This window comes from Pagrus major, chromosome 7, assembly GCF_040436345.1.
Source record: "Pagrus major chromosome 7, Pma_NU_1.0".
NCBI classification, from domain to species: domain Eukaryota; kingdom Metazoa; phylum Chordata; class Actinopteri; order Spariformes; family Sparidae; genus Pagrus; species Pagrus major.
The window spans coordinates 3,146,991-3,168,316 of NC_133221.1; the positions used below are offsets into that span (position 1 = coordinate 3,146,991).

A 21,326-nucleotide genomic window follows, 5' to 3' on the forward strand; every position below is an offset into this window, starting at 1 on the left:
GGGCGCGAGCTGTCAATCCGGGGGCGCGAGAGAAACCCCTCCCACTTTTTTCCAACCCTCTGCGCGTGCCCGGCGACAAGCAGGAGGACGCGCGCCCACGCTAAACCGGAAACCAACACGGAAGTCGTTACTAGCATAGCAAAGCGAAAAAACAGAAAAAGTTTGGCGACTTCTTCGCAACACAACTCGAGGTATTTAAACACAATTTCATTTCCAAAACTTTACGTAAAGCCGCTCACACGGGACTCGTACGCAACGTTTTCATGTTATTGTTGAATTCTGAATGACTTTAGCTCCGCTGGATAACATTTAAAGATGTTGGCCTTCGTCGCTCGTCGGTTTAGCTAAGTCACGGGCTAACGTTAGCATTGACTACCAGCATGACACAGGCGGAACTCCGAGCGGCTAATGCTAGCATGCTACTTTTGTTAGCTTTGCTTTTAAAAAGTCTTTGCGATACAAACGAACAACTCCAGAAGTCGTGAAACTTGTGCAGCAACAACATTGTGACGTTCAGATATCACGCTTAAAGGGTTTTGTTGTACTAAATAAATACAATAATGATAAATCGTTCGCCACTCAACCAACTGCAGTACTTTGGCGTTAGCTAGCAAGCTATCTAACTCATTGATTTTATTTCAAGGTTTAAGTTTGCCTGCTTCAGATTATGAAGTTATTCAAACTTCTAGGTATTTTAAGTAACTTATCATATTTTATAGTATGTATAATTGTTAGCCACAATCTCGTACTGTAAAGTTAATAAGTGAGATAAGACAGAATGCTTTAGAAAGTAGGAGTAAAGTTTCCTAACTTAACTAGCTAATATTAAGGGTTGTGTTAACAATGTAGGCACTAAAAGTATCTAGATTAGTAGGTGAAATTTAACTGAGATTTCTTTTTTCTGTCAACTTGTAAAGTTATGTGTACAAGGACCTGGTCTTGTCTGTGGTTTTGATGGTTGTGCTGGATATGATAAAAACTGTGAACTTGTTTTCTCTGACTTTAACATCTTTACCATCAAACTACACTGATGTAGTATTTATAATAGTGGTAGATTTCTGTTTCTGTCCACTAATTCATAAAGAAAATCTGGTCTTCAGTACTATAGGAATAAAAATGGTCCTGCTGCACTAAATTTTTCATCTTATGTTTCTTCCTCATATCAGTAATAATCATGCTACAGTGAAATGCCCATATCATATTATAAACCTGACATTGTTATTTTCCTCCAGTATTCAGGCTGTTTTACAAAGAGATCTTAAGATGTCGTCGGGCGCTCTCTTTCCAAGCCTTGTGAGTGGCTCCAGGGGAAGCTCCAGCAAGTACCTGGTGGAGTTTCGAGCCGGTAAAATGACCTTGAAGGGCAACGTAGTGACACCAGACAAACGCAAGGGTACGGTGTACATCCAGCAGTCCGACGACTCCCTGATTCACTTCTGCTGGAAGGACAGGACGACTGGGAATGTTGATGATGTGAGTAACTTTAAACTAATAATTTAAGTTACTTTCATGTAACTCTTTCTATGCTGCCTTAGCAAAACTAGTTGTCATATTGGAGGACATTTTGTGGCACCCACAACCTATTGTTTAGACTCTAGTGCATACATTTAATAAATTGAGTTACAATGTGCAGTTTTTCTTAATCCCAACAATCAAACATTTGCGGGGTTTGAAGCACCGATCATGGGCCACGACCCTGGTTTTTGTCAGGCCATCCATCTTCCATCTTCCCACATCTCTCTTTCTTTTCATCATCTCTCTGTTAACTCTTTAACAAAGGATAACAATACTTATAATATTTGTGAGGTTATCAGTATAGGCCAACTAATATGGACTTTTAATTTAAACTCTATCGATATTTTGGCTGAATAGTAATTTGTTTTTACTTAAAACACATCTCTTACATTAGTTATTTTTAAAGTATAGCAACCACAGTGTGTACTGAATAGGACATTTTACAGTTAAAACCTTAACTTGTCATTGTTCTCTGGTGGACAGCCAATGCAATTTAGACACTGTTTCAAAAATTAAAAACATTTTAGTGTGTCTGTACTGTAGTTTGTAGTGTACTTATCAGCCAACATAAACAAGGATACAATATATTTACAGCAAGTTAACATTGCCCAACCGGTTTGTCCTTCTAGCTCTAGTCTAGTGAATGTGGTAAATTCTCTTTTGCAAACTATATCTGCATATATGTCAAGTAATCTGTGGTTCTTGTGGGAGTGAAGTAAATCAAGAATGGAAGAACACTTTGAACGTCTGTTCATGAGACAGGTGCGTAGGAGACGGAAGAGAGGATCAAATGTTGCAGACAAACAAACTCCCACAGACTGTCTAACTTGAAAAAATACATTTATTTGATGCTTCAGTGCTTCATCAGGTAAAAACAAGTTTGTTTGCAAGGGAAGTTAATCAAACTATGTTTTTCTGTTGTTTATATGATTATTTTAGGCCTGAGTGTAATTTAAGACTGTCATGTCAACATCTTTAACCAGTATGATCCCTGATGAGGCCAACAGATCAGTCAACTAGATTTAGACTAGAACTTGTACTTAATGGTACAAGCTTGAAGTAAACAACTGTGTCGTACTCAGTGTTGATATGAGAATAATCAGCAAAGACTTTCACAGCTGGTCTGATCACGCTTTGTTAAAACTCAGCGTGACAGCACTTGTAACTGTCTTCAGGCATGTTTCACATTCCTCAAATACCACAAGGAAAACACTGGTGGTGGCAGCAGCACTCTTGCAATGAAAACAATACTGTCACCTCAGTTTGTCATTTCCCTTTTTCTTTTCATTCTTTATTTGTACATACAAGCACTTTTCCTACAAGCAATGCTGACACATTGAATCCTCATTAAGCCTGCCGTCCACAGAGCAAGCAAGGTGACTGTGTCCTTATTTCAGAGCTGCAGTGATGTCGCTGCCTTAGATTTCCCTTTCTATAACTGGTTGATGATGATTTGTTGTGGCAGAGCAGCCTCAGTGCTTCACCCCTCTCTCTCTGTTGAATGTCTTATGTTGTGGCTTCCCTGTTCCAGGATCTGATCATCTTCCCCGATGACTGTGAATTCAAGAGGGTGAGCCAGTGCACCACAGGACGTGTCTATGTGCTAAAGTTCAAGGCCGGATCCAAGAGACTGTTCTTCTGGATGCAGGTGAGAGGAAGATGCTTCCATGGAGAGACCATCTTTTTGAATGCATGACATCTATGACTAATTGTGTGCAGGCAGATGGATGGTTAATGGAGGGAAACTGAACGTAAAATGAAGTTGGAGGCATTAAGTGTGATGAGCAGGGATGATAACAGATTATTACACTCATGATGAAAGGGTGTACATGGCTTTAATCAGGGTATTTGTTAGGCAGCCTCTCATTGAATATATATTGTCATCAGTAGGTTTCTCCTTTCATCTGCTCCAGTCCAGACGGATATTTTATCAGTCAAATAAATAAGTTTGTAGCCTCCTATGGATCAAAAGATGATCCGCATTCGGCCTCTTAGTTTTCAGAGATGTCTTGTGTTCGGTTGTTTATGACACAGAGCAGCTAAAGTGCAATTGGTACAAATTTACAGTGAGGAGTTTTGTCTTTTTTATTTGACCTGTATGACCTGCCTTGTGTCACCAGATAGGAATAACTGTTAATTTGCTCTGTGGATAATTCAGCTCTGATTTCACAGAATTCTCACTCTTTCAATTTCCATCAGGAGCCAAAGACTGACAAGGATGAGGAGTTCTGTCGTAAGGTGAACGAGTACTTGAACAACCCTCCCATTCCCGGAGCAGCAGGCAGCGGAGGCGGCAGCGGCCACGAACTCTCTGCACTCGGAGGAGAGGGAGGCCTGCAAAACCTGCTGGGAAACATGAGCCACAACCAGCTGATGCAGCTGATTGGACCAACAGGACTTGGAGGACTGGGTGAGCAGCACTGGATAGTTCTTTGACGTGTATAAATCCTGACATTCACTGCAACTGAGACTCATGAATCTGTTGAAAGGACGGAAGTCGCCTCCAGAAATAACCCTCAAAAACAACCCATCACCTTGTAGCAGTCCAATTGTTTGACTTGCTATATTTCTTTGTTTGGGCTGATTGTCCTCATGACTGATTGCAGGGGATTCAGAGCACCTGTGCACAGGTGGGGAGACTGACTCCTGATTGAGGAGTGGAAGCAGCTTGGGGCATTTCCCTCCCAGCCAATCAGGGTGTGACGACACCCTGTTTGAAAGGCTTAAGAGAGGTGGGAAATGGCACACCGGGGGCTCTCACCCTCATACTGAATCTGCCCCTGAATTACCGAGAACCTCATTCCCCCTTAGATTGCCAGCCAGAAACTCTGGTCTATTTAGGCCCTATTTTGTTTTCTTGGCTGCTCACATCTTTCTTCTTACATTTAAAAGTCAAAGAAATTTAGTTACATATGATCTGCTTCAAGAAAAGAGTGGGGGAATGAAAATAAAACAAGTACAGTGAAAAGCCATCAACTTAAGATTTATAAGATAAAAGCCCTTTTTAAAGTTAGGAGTAAAATCACATCACTACTGCCGTTTGTTTTTTTTAAAAGTAAAAACCATTCATTGATTTAAAAAAAGTTTAAACTTAGTGTTAAGACTGTGTTATTTGGACAGTGGCTATATGTGTAGTACTTGTCGAAGTATTTGTGGATTTGTTTTGTTTTTTGTTGTTTTGTTTAAAAAAATATTTTACACATTTTTTAAATCTGACCTGCTGAATATCAGACGAACTGGTACAACCAATGAAAATGTTAAGTCACACTTGACATATTTTTAGACCCATGTGTGACCGAAACAGTCGCACCCTGAAGCTCTGGATTATCAATGTTAAGCAATATAGTTCTGACCCAACATGTCCCATAATATTTTATCCAGTACGACAAGATGCTTTAAAAAGTAGTAGAGTTATTTCAAGAAAAAGTAGAACTTTTAATTTAGAGATCAGTTTGGACCCTTTTTGACTTTTTTGTCTTTGTCTAAGGAGGTCTGGGAGCTCTAGCAGGACCAGGACTTGCCAACTTGCTCGGCAGTGGCGGACCCGCCACCAGCAGCTCCTCTTCCAGGTGAGACTGAACACCACACACACAAGTCAGCATTCATACACATCACCACCGTCATTGCACATATGGAAAATTATGATATGAATTTATATCTCCTGTCTCCCGTCCTCCTCAGCTCTCGGAGCCAATCGGCAGCGGCCACTCCGTCATCAGGAGGAGCCCCCAGATCCAGCTCCTCTCAGGCCCCGACCACCCCTGTGACTCCTGCTGCCTCGGCTGTCTCCCCCACCACTGTTGCTCCCACCACACCAGGTACATGAAGTACTGTACTGTCATTATGTGTCATCTGCCAATTGATAATCACCGTTTTTATGACACTAGATGGCTTTATATTTGATTAGTTGTCAGCCATTAAATTAACCCGAACTATTTTGATAAAGTTTAACATGTTTAAGACTAAAGAAAAGTCAAAATTCTCTGATTCCAGCTTCTTAAATGTGAATATTTTCTGGTTTTCTTGAACTGTTATGACAGCAAACTGAGTGTCTTTGGGTTGTGGACAGAACAAGACATTTGAGCACGTCCTCTTGGGCTTTGAAAAACATTGATCGACATTTTTCACCATTTCTGACATTTTTATAACCTCCTCATTCGCAGCTGCAGCTCAGACCCCAGTGGTCCCAGCCTCTGTTGGAAGCCCTTCCTCCCATCAGCCCATCCAGCTCAGTGACCTCCAGAGCATCCTGGCCACTATGAACGTCCCAGCGGCTGCACAGGGATCAGCAGGTGAGTGGCAGGGGGTTTAATGTGGGGTAGAAGTCTTGCTATGGTTCTGATCTAGAACGTCATCATTTCCTAGCCAGATCATTATATATGACTGACAGGGCTCCTCTCCTGTTCTGCAGTAGACCTGGCCAGTGTTTGCACCCCAGAGATGATGGCTCCCATCCTGACTAACGCTGAGGTCCAGCAGAGGCTCCTGCCCTTCCTCCCCAGTGGAGAAAGTTTACTGCAGAGCGCTGATGAGATCCAGAACACACTCAACTCACCTCAGTTCCAGCAGGTAGGAGGAACAGCACTGAACACACACACACACACACACACACACACACACAAAAGTTAAAGTCGAGTCAGGAGTGAACAGATTTATTGAAATGATGTGCTCTTACTGACAAACACAGGCACCAACACTGGTGTGAGATATGAGCTGTATTTTTATTATACACCGATGAGGCTGATTAGTTAAATCACCTGCTCTCACAAGCTCTTGATTGACTGCACCTGATTTTATGTAATTAGGTGCCGGTAGAGCACAGGGAGATGGAACATATGCAGTCAGATAATAGATCATTTGGTAACGGTAGTTAAAACAAGCTACCACAGTTAATTTAATCAGGTTATAAATATGTTGAGTTGTTGTGTTGAATGACTGTGATTCGTCTCTCCTTCAGGCGATGGGTATGTTCAGCAGTGCCTTGGCCTCCGGGCAGCTCGGCCCTCTCTTGAGTCAGTTTGGTCTGCCGGCAGAAGCTGTTGATGCCGCCAACAAAGGAGGTGAGAGACGCACACAGCACAGTGGTGTTTTTCTAACAGCATTAATACAATAAGAAACTATAGTCCAGTTACCATATTTCATTCAGTGTTTCCACTGTATATTAAAAAAAAACTGGCCAGGGGTGTTAAGTTGGCTGCCATCTGCAACCTCACTGCTAGATGGCACTAAATCCTTCACACTGGACATTTTTAACGAGGCTTTATAAGTTTTAGTTGGACAAATCAAGTGCAAATCTTCCATGGATGGTGTTTTCTTCAGCTGCAGCAAAGGGGTGCAGTACGGAAGCCCTGAGGGGCAAGTGAGGAATTGTTTTTTTCTGGTGATCCGTTTTCTACGTGTGATCTGAGTTGATTTCTCTTCTGTGTTTATGACTTGTGAACAGGTGGGAAAAAAGGTTTTGCCAGGATAATCTTACTAAGTTCCTAATTTTTTTTTGTACATCTACTGAAACGTGTGAAAAAAATATCAGAATTTTTCTGAAAAAAAAAAAAGTTTTATTAAGTGGAAAAACACAATTTTTCAGGAGAGAAAAAAAATATATATATATATTTCTTTTTTTTAAAAAGTGAAAGAGCGGAGTTTTTTTTTTTGTTTTTTTTTTTTCTGAAACTGGGCGGGAATTTTTTTTTTAAGATTTTTTTTTTTTTTCAAAATCGTGAACGTGAAAAGGAGACATTTTTTTACATTTGTGAAACTGGGCGGGAAAATAATTCTCGATTAAAAAAAAAATAATAATAATTTTTTTTTTAAATTTTTATTATTTAAAAAAAAAAAAAAAAGAAATTTATATTTATTTATTTTGAATTTTTTAAAAAAAATTATTTTATTTATTTATTTTTTGGGGGCGGGGATTTTTTTTATTATGTGTGAAAACATGGAATTAAATGTGTAACCATGTGGGACATGTTTTTCAAGGGATTTGTTTTTTCAAGTGTGGAAAAAGTGGGGGGGAAAAAAAATTCAGGAGAATTTACTTTTGGTTTCACACATGAAGAAAAAAACAAGAATTTTGAGTTTTTCTAAATCATATGTGAAAACATGGAAAAAAGGAGATTTTTTTCCCAGGAGTTAAACTGGGTCGGGGGGGAAAAATTAGGAGAATTTGTTTGTTTCACACATTAAAAAATAATTCAACTCGATTTCTACTGGAAAAACTTTTTTTTGCGTGTTTTCACAGATGGAAAAGAAACCAACTTTTTTCATTAAAAAAAAATATTATCCTGGCAGAACTTTTTTCCCACCAGTTCTCAAGTCATAAACACAGGAGAGAAAACAATTTAGACCAGACTTAGAAAATGGGCCACCAGAAAAAAAATGCCTTCACTTGCCCCTCAGGGCTTCTGCAGTACAGAAACACAAGGTGGAAATGTTATACTAAAAGATTTTAACTTTAGAGGACGCCAACGTTATTTGTTTGACACTGCCGAGAACAGAACTGTGAATTTTGTCCTCCATCACGTGAAGAACTGCACTGACCAAAAAACCTTTAGTGTACTCTGAAGTATGAGAATGTGAATCTGGTATTTAATGCAGTCATGCCGTTTATGTCTTCTTGTGGTATTATTGTCACTTCTTGTCCACCTGTTTCTTTTATTTACTTCTAAATATATATATTTTTCTTTCTTGTCAGATGTGGAGGCGTTTGCCCGAGCCATGCAGGGCACTAAAGGAGACTCCAAAGAGAAGAAAGAGGACGATGAGGACATGAGTCTGGATTAGATCTCACACCACCAAGCCTCAACCGAGTCCCAGTAAAATCTGTGATTCATTTCATTTCAGTATTTTTCTTCACCTCCTCTTCTCTGTAATGTTGTCTTACACGTTTCTATACCAAAGGCAACAGTCTGCTCCTACTCAGGATGAACAGCACAGGTTAGCAGTGCTGTTTTCACTGTGTGTGACCTGTTTATCAGCTCTGTTTTGTTCTCTTTTACTCTGAAAGGACAGAGGAGTTTCATAAAACAGACTGTTACGGGATTAAGCCTTATGTTTGTCATTTTCTTCCTGTTGTTACACTACAGTACAGACTGTCAGTGCTGATACTCAGAATTTATTGTGATTTTCTCTTTAATAAAAAAAATCATATTAGCCAACAACCTAACTCCAGTTTCTTCTTTTCACACGTGGGAAACAAACACTGACGAGTAGTTTGTATGAAAAAAAAACTTTATTCAGAAATACATTTACAACACATGGGGGGCCGGGAGTGAAGGGGAGGAAAAGCTTATTCTTTCTGTGACATATTTTTAAAAAGTGGTTATATTACATACAAGCTTCACACTCATGTTTGGTACATGTTTACATTTATGACGGAATAGAGATGAGAAACGCTGCCTGAAACAGGACGGGAGCTGACGGATGGGATGTGGGAATGAGTCTGACGTCAGCGTTCACGTCATCGGACAACTCGAGATGTAAAACGTGGAATTCTTCCTGATGATTTGTTACTTTTTACACTGAAACCTTAATGTGGAAGACAATTAAGGTTGTTGTAGACGAGCAACATTTAAAGACCATGCTCTTGCCCCTTTTTAATATTTAATTTGTTCATCTTTGCATGACTGAGACTTGATTAACTCTGATATTCCCAAACGTCCGGTCCCAGTCCGTGTCACAGGAAACATTTCCCATCTGCGCTGCCTGAGGACGTTGCTCATACATTAGTGTTCACAGTGTACCGACTCAGTAGGTATTCTTAACATTCTCTGCTAGAGATGCACGATAAACAGTCGCATACATTATTTACTTGAATTTGTTTGTTGCCAAAAGGACAAAAATGATCAACATAATTTATTTTTCACCATCTGTTTGCAAAAAAAAGCGAGAAAAAATCAAGCTGCGTGGCCCTTTTATTTATTTACAATATACTACACGTGTAATCATTGATTTCTGATTTTAGAGATTATATTTGAGTGACTTGTATCAGTGCATCTCTGTGTGCAGACAGTTGTCACTGTTGTAGCACAAAAACAAACCAGTAACTCTGCAACGACAAACGGGAAAATATAAAATATACATTTTTCTGAAAATAGAAAATAAATATTAATATATATATTTTAAATTAGCTACAGTAACATGACACCCACCACCAGTAATTTGTAGTCGTGGAATGTGAGGATAAGACTGTGTGTGTGTGTGTGTGTGTGTATGTGTGTGTGTGTGTCTGTGTTGTGTCTACATGAGTGGGCAGCCCTGCGTTCCCACGGCTCCGTGCACGGCGAGCGGTTTGGACAACATGGCAGGTCTGTGGTTGATCGACGCCTGGCGGATGCAGCCGTGGAACGCTGGCAGGCCGGCAGGAAGACCGGGAACTGTGACACCATCTGGTGGACAGAGAGAGGAACAACACGTTACAGAGAAAGCTGCAGCTGACGGACGGCTTCACACTGCTTCACCGAACATTAGGAACGTTTGTGCTGAAGGCGAAATTTTGGGGAAAAAAAGTTGATTAAACATTCAGATTATTTATTAAGCAGAAATGCTAAATATTTCCAGATTCCCAGATGTGCTGATTTGTTGCCTCTATTAGTTTAATATGGTTGTACATTGAATATCTTTCGGGTTTTGAACTGTCAGTCATTGAACAAAACATTTTTGGACGCTACCTTGAGCGTGTAAAAATTTAGTTGTGATGGTCTTTTTTAAAAATATTATTTTGTGACTGAATAATACGTTAATTTATGATGGTATAATAGTTTAGATGCACTTTAAGAGTTCAAAACAACAAAAACAACAAACAAAGTCACTTCACTAGAGTAGAAAAATCATACGAGAACAAAACAAATCTCAATATCAAGAAAAATGTCCATATGTGGGGAAAACAGTTCATATTTTGGAGTAAACTATTTTTTTAAAAAAAGGTTGAAATTATGAGTAAACTACGGTGGCCCTGATGGTCAAAACACAATACTTCAGACATACAACATTTTACACTTCAAAAACTACACTTCAACATTTCCGTTGTGTTTTCTGGGAAAATAATCGTCGGGAAATAAACATCGGCACCTCATCAGGACTCAGCCACGACTGGGCTTGATCGACCCGCATAATTTGACCCAAATTCCTGAGAGATGGATATAAATGTGAAAAACCTGATGTGTGCTTGGAATCGATATAAAAATGATCTAAGGCGTTTTAAGTTTGATCCACTCGGGTGTGACCACAGTACGGGTGATCAGGAGAAAAACTTTATTGCATTTTGCACAAAGGGGTGTGTGTGTGTGTGTGTGTGTGCTCACCAGGTACCCCTCCGAGGTAAACGGTGTCTTTGGCCCCTGCAGAGCGGCTCTGTTTGGGGCCGACGCTGTGCTCACTGGCTGCATCAACGTGGAGCTGCAGGACGTTGTTCTTCTTCACCACTGGAGACACACAGACGACACACAACATCGTTCATTATCTCAGAGTCACAACAGAGCGACACAGTGAGAATCAGAGACAAGCTGACGACGTGAGCTCACCTGTGATTGTGTGCCAGCGGCCGTTACAGAGAGGTTCTTCAGGAGTGAAGGAGGTAGAGAATTCACCTTTGCCGGTGTTTACTGACACAGTCACCTACACACACACACACACACACACACACAAACTTTTTTCAGTTTTGTTTATGTTACATAGGGAAGACCATCTCCACCAACATGATGAAAAAACACTTCCTCTAAGTCATTTTAATGACGACCTTTCTCAAAATAATGACTTAGTATCTGAACATACTGAAAACCAGGACTGAAAGAAGATAAACTGTCGTTTTGTTGTGGTCTCACCTCTCCCTGGCTGAGGACCAAACTCAGGTGTTGGTCAGGTGACCTCCCAGCATGCAACAGCAGCCCAGAGTCTGAGACGGGCCGAACCTCCAGCTGGATTTCCACATCTCGACCCAGAACCAAAGACTCATCTGCGAGGAGAGAGAGCCTTCAGCACAGCAGGACTCAAAACAGGACAAACCACAGAAGAAGAGTGATGATAACTACCTATTGCAATGTTTCCTCCCTGACCGGAGAAATAGGCTCCGGGCTGCAGAGGATCCTGGAAGCAGGGCACCGTCCCCTGGCTGTGAGCGGGGCTCCCTGCAGGGGCTTCGTTCAGCGTCAAGTCCCTGACGCAACCGACGAAACCACCGGAGCCCGGGGCCTGAAGGTTGTAACAGAACAACACATCTTTACTACAACACATGAAGAAGAAGCAGCTGTCTGATGTAGTTTTTGGGTGTTTCATGATACTCCTAATGTAGCTTTTATTATGTTCAGCCATGTATCTGAACCTTGTGTGTGTAATGTGAAGTCTGGATGTTTTACCGTCAGTGAGGGCGGGACTCCTCCCACATATAAAGGCCCGGTGAGACGAGTCCGGTCTCCTCCGGGGATTCTCTTAGACTGAGCGCTGATCCCGTCCACTATCAGACTGATCTTCTCTCCTTCGCGCTTTATAAACACCTGAAGCGACATGAAGACAGAGGCAGAGCGGGTTAGATATTCAGGCGAAAGACTAAATGGTGACCCGGTCATGTGATCCCGGCGTGCGACCTCACCGCGTGCCACTGATCGTCGTTGTACTTCTTGCGGCTCCGCAGGCTGACCTTCCTCTTCCCTCCGTCCAACAGAAGCAGCAGGTGGCCGTCTGACACGCTGAGTGACATCACAGCTCCGCCGCGCTGCCCGCCAGCGGCGTAGAGCACCAGACCGTCAGAGGAGTTGATCCTCACCGACATGGAGATGTGAGGCCTGCAGAGACAGAGTGTGTGATTAAATGGCCTGAGATCACAGGAGAACTCCACATTCATCATCTCTCACATGAAGCTCGAGTTTGAGTTTACAGTTTGCGTGACACTCACGTGGAGCTGAGCGAGCTGGGCAGAGAGTCGTATCTCTGGTAGCTGTGTGTGGAGCCGCTGAAGTGCGTCGCTCCGGTCTCCTGGTCCGACAGCTCGGCCTGACACGACTCCCTGGTGTTACGACTGCGAGACCCCGAAGGCTTCTTGTGCTTTCCCTGAGAGAGAGAATTTTATGTTTATTACTGGGTTCAGAGGTTCACTTGGCATCTGTTTGTGTTGCTATGGAAGCCCCGAGGGGCAAGTGAGGAAATTATTTATCTGGTGATGCATTTTTTATGCAGTCTTATCAAAATTGTTTTGTTGGGATGAACCTTTTAAGTTCCTTCATTTTTTTCTTTACATTTGTAAAAAAAAAAAAAACAGGATAAAAAAAATTCCCTCAGGAGAATTTTTTTTCCCCTTTTTTTTCCCTCAGGAGAATTTTTTTTTTGTTGTTTTTCATGTTTGATACCAAGTAAACAAAAAATGTTTTGGTCGAAGAATTTTTTTTTCGCTCGGTTTCAAACTTGCTTGCTGAAAAAAACTGGTGAAAAAAGTTTTACCAGGATAATCTTTCGAAGTTTCTTAATGTTTTTACATCGGTCATAACATGATACAAAAATTTTTCCCTCAGGAGAATTTTTTATTTTTTATGTGTGAAACTGAAAAAACCCTTTGGCAGAAGAACTTTCCTTTCACTCGGTTTCATACTTGAAAAAAATACAAAAAAAATCTCAATTTTTTCTTTTTAAATTTAATTGGGGGGATAAAAAATTGCTCTGTGAAAGAAATGTTTTTCTCCTGGAATTTTTTTTCTTCCATGTTTTCAAAGACAGAAAAACTGCTCGATTTTTTTTTTTACCAGGATAATCTTTCTAAGTTCCTTAATGTTTTTACATCTGTGAAAACATGATAAAATATGTTTCCCTCGGCAGAATTTTTTATTTTCATATGTGAAACTGAGTGAAAACATTGTTTTGGATGAGGATTTTTTTACTCAGTTTCACAATTGGGAAAAAAAAAAAAAATCTCTTGGGCTAAAAAAAATGTCTGTAAAAAAAATTTTTTTCTCCTGAAAAATAAAAATTCACATGAATTTTTTTAATCTCATGGAATGTTTTTCACAGATGGAAAAACTGGTTACATTTTTTTTTTTTTTTTATGTGATACAAATTGAGATTTTTTTTTTTTTTCAAGTGTAACAACAAAACACTGGCAGACGACATTTTTTTTCACTCGGTTTCACATGTGATAAATAAGAAAAATTCTGGTAACAGATTCACTTGGTTTCCCACATTAACCAAAAATGTTTTCTTGTGTTTTTTTTTTTTTTTTATGTTTTACATCTGTGAAAAAAAAAAATCTCCTGGAATTCTTCATGTTTTCAAAGGTGGAAAAAAAGTTGAAGAAAAGTTTTGTCAGGGTCATCTTTCTACATTCTAGTTTTTTTTGAAAACAGATGAAAAAAAAAATCAGGAGACAAGAAAAATCACCAGAAAAAAAAAGAAAAACAAAATTTCTGGCAAAACTTTTCCATGTGAAAAACCGAGTGGGAAAATTATTTTCAAGAGAAAACATTTTGGGGGATTTCATTTTCATGTGTGAAACTGAGTGAAAAGAAAAAGTTTTGGCAGGAGGAACTTTCTTCTCTGATTATTTCACCCCTTATGTGGAACCAAGTGAAAAAAAGTTTTGATTTGCAGGGCTCGTTTTTCTGAAAAAAAAAGAAATTTTTGAAATTTTTCCCGCTAAAAACACATGAAAAAGTTTCTCCTGAAATTCTCAAGAATTTTTCATGAATTGTTTTTCTCCTGAAGTTTTATTTTTTTCCACGGTTTAGAATAAGGAACAGGATTATCCTGGCAAACTTTTTCTTCCACCAGTTCTCAAGTCAAGCACACAAAAAAATCTTCACATGCCCCTCGGGGCTTCCGTAGTTTGCATGACTTTGGTTTGCTTTCTGTTTGCAGAGTGTATGTGTATTATGTGTGTGTGTGTGTGTACCTTGGGTTTGTTGCTGTGTTTGGGCTGGGCAGCGATGATCTGCTGAGGCTTTTTGGCAGCAGGACACTGCAGAGGAGCGTTGACATTTTTTGCTTTCAGCAGGTTCAAAACCGTCTGAGGATTCTCGTACCTGCAGACAGAAGACAAAATGTATCAACTTCAGATCAGTACATCAACTCTCTCCATCTTTCAACTCAACACTTCTCCCAATCTCTGGATCTGTGGATGTAATTTCTTAGGTGTGGGGTGCAGATCCAGACCTTCTAGAGAAATAAACACCCGGAGTCACCTCTGATCCAGAGCTCTTTGATGATGAAAATATATCAAAGGGTGAACTGTGTTGCTCCTCCTGCTCTCTACTCATCTCACCTCTTGATGAAAACATTGCTGATACATCCAGTGAGATTTCGGAGGCTTTGGTTGGGCATCCCACCCAGGAAGGTGGTTCCCTCTGAGCTGGCACGTCCCCTGGTGTCCAAACGAATGCCCTCCTTTGCTTTCTCAAGCACGTCGTCCATGAGGAGACGCATCCTGAAGGGTGAAGCGTCAGCAAACAGTTTCAACAGATGTTTTTTACAACTGTTCCAAAGTTTGATGGCATCATGCTGACGTTTGGAAGAAAAAGACATGTGAGACCTACCCGGTGATGTTGGTGTAGATAGCGACGTAGTGGCTGTTGTCATCGTTGTACGTCTTGTGTGTCTTAATCTCAATGTTGCCAGCTCTCACCACCACATGGCCCTCATGCAAAAACACCTGACACACGCCGTCCTGTACACACACAAAAGGAAAACACTTTTAAAATGTATCGAGAAGGAAAGACAGCAGCGGAGTCTCTAGAAACAAATAAAAAAGCAAATATGAAAGGCTTGTCTGACCTGATCTTGGTGGTAGAACATGAGTCCCTCCTTCTGCTCGGTTCTGAAGCTGAAGCTGATGTAGGAGTTGTTCCTGAGGGTGGGAACACCTTTCAGAGCCAAGTTCAGGTAGCTCTGATCGGAGAAATGAGCCTCACGAGCCACCTGAATGAACACACACACACACGCACACACACAGCAGATTAAAACATACTGTATTATTGCATTGAGATGTGTCATAACGTTTATTTTTGTTTACAAGCACCTTCTAGTAACTTTCAAGAGACTTTCAACATCAAAAAGTGCTTTTAAAAAGAAGTAAGGCAACCAACAGCAGCAAAGACAAAGGCTGATGTTTGAGCTTGGTGAATAGTTTTCCTACCAGCAGGTCGTTGCCACAGCCGAAACTGACTCCAGAGCTCGTCATCCTCTTCAGGTCGACGTGAGAGCCCTGAGCCTTCACGTTCCTGAAGCAGCCCTTCAGAGAGCCCTGCTTAGAGAACAGAGACTTCAACCTGCAGAGACACACAGACAGAATGAGGCAGAGGGACACAGAGCTCATTTTTTTCAATGAAAGCTGTACTGAATGTTTTCTTTGTCCTCTGTTGAGTGATGAGCAGCTAACGTACACTGATTATGAGTTTAGATTATGAGTACTTGGGGTATTTATGTGTAGATATATGTGTGTATGTATGTATATGTGTATAATATATGTCTGTAAATAAGATCACGAGATAAAGCAGAAGTAAATATTTTGTAATTAATGATTGCTCTTTTCATTTTGTTATTTGTCTTATTTTTTTTAAGTTTTTAGGATTAGGATTAGGGCCACTGCGAACAAAAAATTGAGTTATGAGACTTTGTTTCTCACAATTCTGTCAACTCATAATTCTGAGGAAAAAAGTCAAAATTCAATTTCTGAGATTAATGTCAATTTCTGGGGAAAAAAAGTCAAAATTCTTAGGATAAGTCAAAATTTGATTTCTGCCATTAATGACAAAATCTGAGAAGAAAGTCAATTCTAAGAAAAAAGTCACAATTCAAAATTCTGAAATTAATGTCAAAATTCTGAGAAAAAAAGTCTATTCTGAGGATATTACTGATAAAAGTCAGAATTCTGAGAAAAAAGTCATAATTTTTAGAAAAAAAGTCACAATTAAAATTTCTGAGATTAATGTCAAAATTGTGAGAATTTACTTTTGTTATACATGTTTGAAATAATATGTATCAAAATGAAAAAAAGAGTCAGAAGTCACATTCTTAGAGTATGACAAAATTCTGAGAAAAAAAGTCATAATTCTGAGAGAGGAGTCAAAATTGTGAAGAATAAGTCAGAATTGGATTTCTGAGATTAATGTCAAAATTCTGAGAAAAAGTCAAAATCCTGGGAAGAAAGTCATAATTCTACGAAAAAAGTCAGAATTCAAATTCTGAGATTATGACAAAATTCTGACTTTTTTCTGATAAAAGTCAGAATTCTGGGAAAAAAGTCAAAATTGTCATAATTTTAATAACGTCACAATTCAGTTTCTGAGATTGATGTCAAAATTGTGAGGAAAAGTCAAAATTGGATTTCTGCAATTAATGATAAAATCTGAGAAGAAAAGTCAAAATTCTACAAAAAAGTCATAATTTTGAGAAAAAAGTCACAATTCTGAGAAAAAAGTCAAAATTGTGAGAAAACTCAGACTCAGAACTCAGTTTTTTTCTTTTACAATGGCCCTAATCCACTTCCATAGTTTTCTTTTGTTATACATGTTTGAAATAATATGTTTCAAAATGAAAAAAGAGTCAGAAGTCAAATTCTGAGAGTACGACAAAATTCTGAGGATAAGTCAAAATTTTATTTCTGTGATTAATGACAACATCTGAGAAGAAAAGTCAAAATTCTGAGAAAAAAGTCAGAATTCAATTTCTGAAATTATGAAAAAAAGATTATCTGATAAAAGTAATAATTCTGAGAGAGGAGTCAAAATTGTGAAGAATAAGTCAGAATTGGATTTCTGAGATTAATGTCAACATTTTGAGGAAAAAGTCAAAATTCTGAGGATAAGTAAAAATTTGATTTCTGTGATTAATGACAACATCTGAGAAGAAAAGTCAAAATTCTGACAAAAAGTAAATTCTAAGAGGAAAGTCAGAATTCAATTTCTGAGATTAAAGTCAAAATTCTGAGAAAAAAGTCAAAATTCTGAGAAAAAAAGTCATAATTCTGAGAAAAAAGTCAAAATTCTGAGAAATAAGTCATAACTCAGATTCTGAGATTAAGACAAAATTCTGACTTTTTCTTATAAAAATCTGTGATTAATGACAACATCTGAGAAGAAAAGTCAAAATTCTGAAAAAAAGTCAATTCTAAGAGGAAAGTCAGAATTCAATTTCTGAGATTAAAGTCAAAATTCTGAGAAGAAAAAGTCAAAATTCTGAGAAAAAAGTCATAATTCAGATTCTGAGATTAAGACAAAATTCTGACTTTTTCTTATAAAAGTCAGAATTCTGAGAAAAAAGTCAAAATTGTGGAATAAATCAGAATTGGATTTCTGAGATTAATGACAAAATCTGAGAAGAAAAATCGACATTCTAGGAATAAATGTTATAATTTTGAGAAAAAAATTCACATTTCTGAGAAAAAAAGTCACAATTAAAGTTTCTGAGATTAATGTCAAAATTGTGTTTCTTTTGTTATACATGTTTGAAATAAAAGAACTGTTTTTTCTTTTACAATGGCCCTAATCCACTTCCATAGTTTTCTTTTGTTATACATGTTTGAAATAATATGTTTCAAAATGAAAAAAAGAGTCAGAAGTCAAATTCTGAGAGTACGACATAATTCTGAGGATAAGTCAAAATTTTATTTCTGTGATTAATGACAACATCTGAGAAGAAAAGTCAAAATTCTGAGAAAAAAGTCAGAATTCAATTTCTGAAATTATGAAAAAAAGATTATCTGATAAAAGTAATAATTCTGAGAGAGGAGTCAAAATTGTGAAGAATAAGTCAGAATTGGATTTCTGAGATTAATGTCAAAATTTTGAGGAAAAAGTCAAAATTCTGAGGATAAGTAAAAATTTGATTTCTGTGATTAATGACAACATCTGAGAAGAAAAGTCAAAATTCTGAAAAAAAGTTAATTCTAAGAGGAAAGTCAGAATTCAATTTCTGAGAAAAAGTCATAATTCTGAGAAAAAAAGTCAAAATTCTGAGAAAAAAGTCATAATTCAGATTCTGAGATTAGGACAAAATTCTGACTTTTTCTTATAAAAGTCTGTGATTAATGACAACATCTGAGAAGAAAAGTCAAAATTCTGAAAAAAAGTAAATTCTAAGAGGAAAGTCAGAATTCAATTTCTGAGATTAAAGTCAAAATTCTGAGAAAAAAGTCAAAATTCTGAGAAAAAAAGTCATAATTCTGAGAAAAAAGTCAAAATTCTGAGAAAAAAGTCATAATTCAGATTCTGAGATTAAGACAAAATTCTGACTTTTTCTTATAAAAGTCAGAATTCTGAGAAAAAAGTCAAAATTGTGGAATAAATCAGAATTGGATTTCTGAGATTAATGACAAAATCTGAGAAGAAAAATCGACATTCTAGGAATAAATGTTATAATTTTGAGAAAAAATTCACATTTCTGAGAAAAAAAGTCACAATTAAAATTTCTGAGATTAATGTCAAAATTGTGAGAATTTCTTTTGTTATACATGTTTGAAATAATATGTTTCAAAATAAAAAAAAGAGAGTCAGAAGTCAAATTCTTAGAGTATGTCAAAATTCTGAGAAAAAGTCAAAATCCTGGGAAGAAAGTCATAATTCTATGAAAAAAATCAGAATTCAAATTCTGTGATTATGACAAAATTCTGACTTTTTCTGATAAAAGTCATAATTTAAATAAAAAGTCACAATTTAAATTTCTGAGATTGATGAAAATTGTGAGGAAAAAAAGTCAAAATTTGATTTCTGCAATTAATGACAAAATCTGAGAAAAAGTCAAAATTTTGAAAAAAACAAGACTCAGAACTCAGTTTTTTCTTTTACAATGGCCCTAATCCTCTTCCATAGTTTTCCTTTGTTATACATGTTTGAAATAATATGTTTCAAAATGAAAAAAGAGTCATAATTCAATTTCTGAGAAAAAAGTCAAAATTCTACAAAAAAAGTCAGAATTGTGAGAAATAAATCAGAATTGGATTTCTGAGATTAATGACAATCTGAGAAGAAAAATCAACATTCTAAGAAAAAAAGTCATAATTTTAATAAAAAAGTCACAATTCAAATTTCTGAGATTGATGTTAAAATTGTGAGAAAAAAGTCAAAATCCTGGGAAGAAAGTCATAATTCGATTTCTGAGAAAAAAGTCAAAATAAAAAAAAAAAAATCAGAATTCAAATTCCGACTTTTCTGATAAAAGTCAGAATTCTGTGAAAAAAATCAAAATTGTGAGAAATAAATCAAAATTTGATTTCCGCAATTAATGACAAACTCTGAGAAGAAAAGTCAAAATTCTACAAAAAAGAGTCACAATTCTGAGAAAAAGTCAAGATTTTGAGAAAACAAGACAGTTTTTTCTTTTACAATGGCCCTAATCCTCTTCCATAGTTTTCTTTTGTTATACATGTTTGAAATAACATGTATCAAATTGAAAACAAGTCAGAAGTCATATTCTAAGAGTACGACATAATTCTGAGGTAAAAAAACCAAAATTATCTGACAAAAAATTCTAAATTGTGAGAAAAACATCTAAATTAAAATTCAGAGATTAATGTCATAATTCTGAGAAAAAAGTCAAAATTCTGAGGAAAAAGACTCTGGCCCTAATGGCCCTAATCCTCTTCCATAGTTTTCTTTTGTTATACATGTTTGAAATGAAATGTAATGTATCAATCAATGAAATGGGCTTATCAGAGTGAACCAAAACAGTGAAAGTGCCATAATACCAAAAAAAAAGAGCCAAAATCGGCTCATCAACAGGAAATGTTTACCCTGTTCTCCATTTTGTCTGGCATGCTAACATTTGTTAATTAGCAATAAACCAACAGCACAGTCAGTAGTAGTACTCACTTGGCAGGCATCTTGTTCTCTGGTACTCCTCCCAGGTAGTAGCTGCCACTGAACGGGGGGATGCTCTCTGTGAAGCTGTGGGTGTAGAGACCAGCGCGGTCGACCCTCACCACGACACGGAAGGAGGGCGAACGCATGATGATGATCTCCAGCTACACAGTCAAAAACAACATGACACTCATTAATGGAGATTAGGAAACTTCAAGTACTCTGCATGGATGATAGCCAATAATAAAAAAATAGTGTTTTTTTATATTCCAACTAAAAGCCTAAACTTATAAAACGGCTTCAATTATTTAACAAGAAATAATTCGTCTTTCCTTATGTTACAATTCTGAGAAAAAAGTCAGAATTGTGAGAAAAAAGTCAAAATTCTGAGAAAAAGTCAGAATTGTGAGAAAAAGTCAGAATTGTGAGAAAAAAGTCAAAATTCTGAGAAAAAAGTCAAAATTCTGAGAAAAAAGTCAAAATTCAAAGAAAAAGTCAAAATTAAAAGAAAAAGTCAAAATTCAAAGAAAAAGTCAGAATTGTGAGAAAAAAGTCAAAATTCAAAGAAAAAGTCAAAATTCTGAGAAAAGTCAAAATTCAAAGAAAAAGTCAAAATTCTGAGAAAAAAGTCAGAATTCAAAGAAAAGTCAAAATTCAAAGAAAAAGTCAAAATTCTGAGAAAAAAGACAAAATTCAAAGAAAAGTCAAAATTCAAAGAAAAAGTCAAAATTCAAAGAAAAAGTCAAAATTCTGAGAAAAAAGTCAAAATTCTGAGAAAAAAGTCAAAATTCAAAGAAAAAGTCAAAATTAAAAGAAAAAGTCAAAATTCAAAGAAAAAGTCAGAATTGTGAGAAAAAAGTCAAAATTCAAAGAAAAAGTCAAAATTCTGAGAAAAGTCAAAATTCAAAGAAAAAGTCAAAATTCTGAGAAAAAAGTCAGAATTCAAAGAAAAGTCAAAATTCAAAGAAAAAGTCAAAATTCTGAGAAAAAAGACAAAATTCAAAGAAAAGTCAAAATTCAAAGAAAAAGTCAAAATTCAAAGAA

The 21,326-nt window shown here is 37.3% G+C and overlaps 2 protein-coding genes across 4 annotated transcripts in view; one reads left to right on the top strand and one right to left on the bottom strand.

Moving 5' to 3' along the window:
- The first annotated feature begins 82 nt into the window (after positions 1-82).
- adrm1 (ADRM1 26S proteasome ubiquitin receptor) lies at positions 83-8,672 on the top strand. Of its 3 annotated transcripts, none has more exons than XM_073470757.1 (10): positions 83-191; positions 1,233-1,473; positions 3,047-3,163; positions 3,715-3,925; positions 5,003-5,084; positions 5,197-5,333; positions 5,679-5,807; positions 5,927-6,084; positions 6,473-6,575; positions 8,207-8,672. In XM_073470757.1, the coding sequence occupies exons 2-10, from the start codon at positions 1,264-1,266 to the stop codon at positions 8,293-8,295; spliced, it is 1,236 nt and encodes a 411-aa protein (XP_073326858.1). In that variant the 5' UTR covers positions 83-191; positions 1,233-1,263; the 3' UTR covers positions 8,296-8,672. The 3 variants fall into 3 exon arrangements, with proteins under 3 accessions (XP_073326858.1, XP_073326860.1, XP_073326859.1); XM_073470759.1 differs by having other exon boundaries at positions 5,930-6,084; XM_073470758.1 differs by having other exon boundaries at positions 5,006-5,084.
- Positions 8,673-9,585: 913 nt separating this feature from the next.
- Positions 9,586-21,326, bottom strand: part of lama5 (laminin, alpha 5) — a 90,099-nt gene continuing 78,358 nt past the window's right edge. Inside the window, exons 67-80 of the mRNA XM_073469638.1 lie at positions 20,295-20,446; positions 15,623-15,755; positions 15,262-15,405; positions 15,024-15,154; positions 14,753-14,914; positions 14,384-14,513; positions 12,401-12,555; positions 12,098-12,290; positions 11,865-12,002; positions 11,541-11,700; positions 11,334-11,464; positions 11,034-11,127; positions 10,815-10,934; positions 9,586-9,899 (exon numbers count right to left, since the gene is read on the bottom strand). Coding sequence (XP_073325739.1) covers positions 9,751-9,899; positions 10,815-10,934; positions 11,034-11,127; positions 11,334-11,464; positions 11,541-11,700; positions 11,865-12,002; positions 12,098-12,290; positions 12,401-12,555; positions 14,384-14,513; positions 14,753-14,914; positions 15,024-15,154; positions 15,262-15,405; positions 15,623-15,755; positions 20,295-20,446 — 1,992 coding nt within the window. The 3' untranslated portion in view covers positions 9,586-9,750. The remainder of the gene's footprint in view (positions 9,900-10,814; positions 10,935-11,033; positions 11,128-11,333; positions 11,465-11,540; positions 11,701-11,864; positions 12,003-12,097; positions 12,291-12,400; positions 12,556-14,383; positions 14,514-14,752; positions 14,915-15,023; positions 15,155-15,261; positions 15,406-15,622; positions 15,756-20,294; positions 20,447-21,326) is intronic.

What these genes read in the sequence shown, in the direction of transcription:
- adrm1 (XM_073470757.1), top strand. Translation starts at nt 1,264, where the DNA reads ATGTCGTCGGGCGCTCTCTTTCCAAGCCTTGTGAGTGGCTCCAGGGGA. An exon ending in ACCAGCAGCTCCTCTTCCAG is followed by an intron (nt 5,085 to 5,196) that starts GTGAGACTGAAC and finishes CGTCCTCCTCAG; the next exon opens with CTCTCGGAGCCAATCGGCAG. An exon ending in TGTTGCTCCCACCACACCAG is followed by an intron (nt 5,334 to 5,678) that starts GTACATGAAGTA and finishes CCTCATTCGCAG; the next exon opens with CTGCAGCTCAGACCCCAGTG.